The 1,012-nt window shown below is 42.1% G+C and overlaps 1 protein-coding gene across 1 annotated transcript in view; it reads left to right on the plus strand.

Moving 5' to 3' along the window:
• The first annotated feature begins 366 nt into the window (after nt 1-366).
• LOC118761699 overlaps nt 367-1,012 on the plus strand; it is a 13,723-nt gene continuing 13,077 nt past the window's right edge. The window contains exon 1 of the mRNA XM_036499845.1: nt 367-398. Coding sequence (XP_036355738.1) covers nt 367-398 — 32 coding nt within the window. The remainder of the gene's footprint in view (nt 399-1,012) is intronic.

The raw sequence follows: 1,012 nt of genomic DNA on the forward strand, positions 1-1,012 counted from the left end.
ACTCGCAGAAGAGGAACTTGCTTCGAGATACATGCATACAATAACTGTAACACACATAAACGACTTAGTAAGGAAATGAAGACGACTTTAAAATATACATTAGGTGGAATCAGTGCAACATTGTGAGTCTTTCACACTATACACAGCATGATTGCTCCTTGTATGTGGGAGTAGTTTGTAGAATGGCTGCCACATAAACGAAGGTATCCGTGGAAAGAGGGATTGTGGGGGCAGCACGTTTTTTGTCCGATTATTGCGTGCCATAAGAATGCTCGATTGTGAAAAAGCTAGAGAAAAAGAATAATAATTAAGTAATATGAAAGCACGAAAAGCAAATTGACAAATGAATATATGGAAACATTCAACATGGCGTTTCCAGTGAACAGTATTAGCGCTCAGTATTAGGCATAAGCAATGTTTAGGTTCGTTAAAATGTGCTAATGGCATATTTCAAAATCTAAAGGCAAATTCCGTGCAAAAAGCTGCAAAAACAGCATGTCAGTCCAGTGCTGCTCCCTATCGGGTTCCAGTTCAGCCGTTATCAAGAGAAAATACCGAAGAGTGGAATATCTGGACAAACTTAAAGCCATAGCTTAACTTAAACATAGTCAACAACAACGAGTAAGTGAAGCCATTAGAGGCCAGGCTGGAGTCTGTCGTGAGTTACACGCCCTTCGGTATTTCTCTTTGATAATACTTCGCTAGAGGAGGTTGACTTCAACATTGTGCCCCAACAGTAACTGCGGTCGCTCGTACGAGCACGCATTTTCACGCATATTTGTGTGTGTGGTGTTGTATGTGTGTGTGTTATGTGTCAGTGGTGTGTGTTAATGTGGTGTGTGTGTGTGTGTCGAATGTGTCATGTGTGTTAGTGTGAGTGTGTGTGTCAACGTGTGTGGTGTGTCAGCTGTGTGTGTGTCAGTGTGTGAGTCACGGTGTGTGTGGGTCAGTGTGTGTTAGTGTGTGTGTCAGTGTGTGTGTGTATATCTGTGTGTATGTGTGTGTTGTGTGT

Source organism: Octopus sinensis, unplaced genomic scaffold (assembly GCF_006345805.1).
Source record: "Octopus sinensis unplaced genomic scaffold, ASM634580v1 Contig16540, whole genome shotgun sequence".
Lineage (NCBI taxonomy): Eukaryota > Metazoa > Mollusca > Cephalopoda > Octopoda > Octopodidae > Octopus > Octopus sinensis.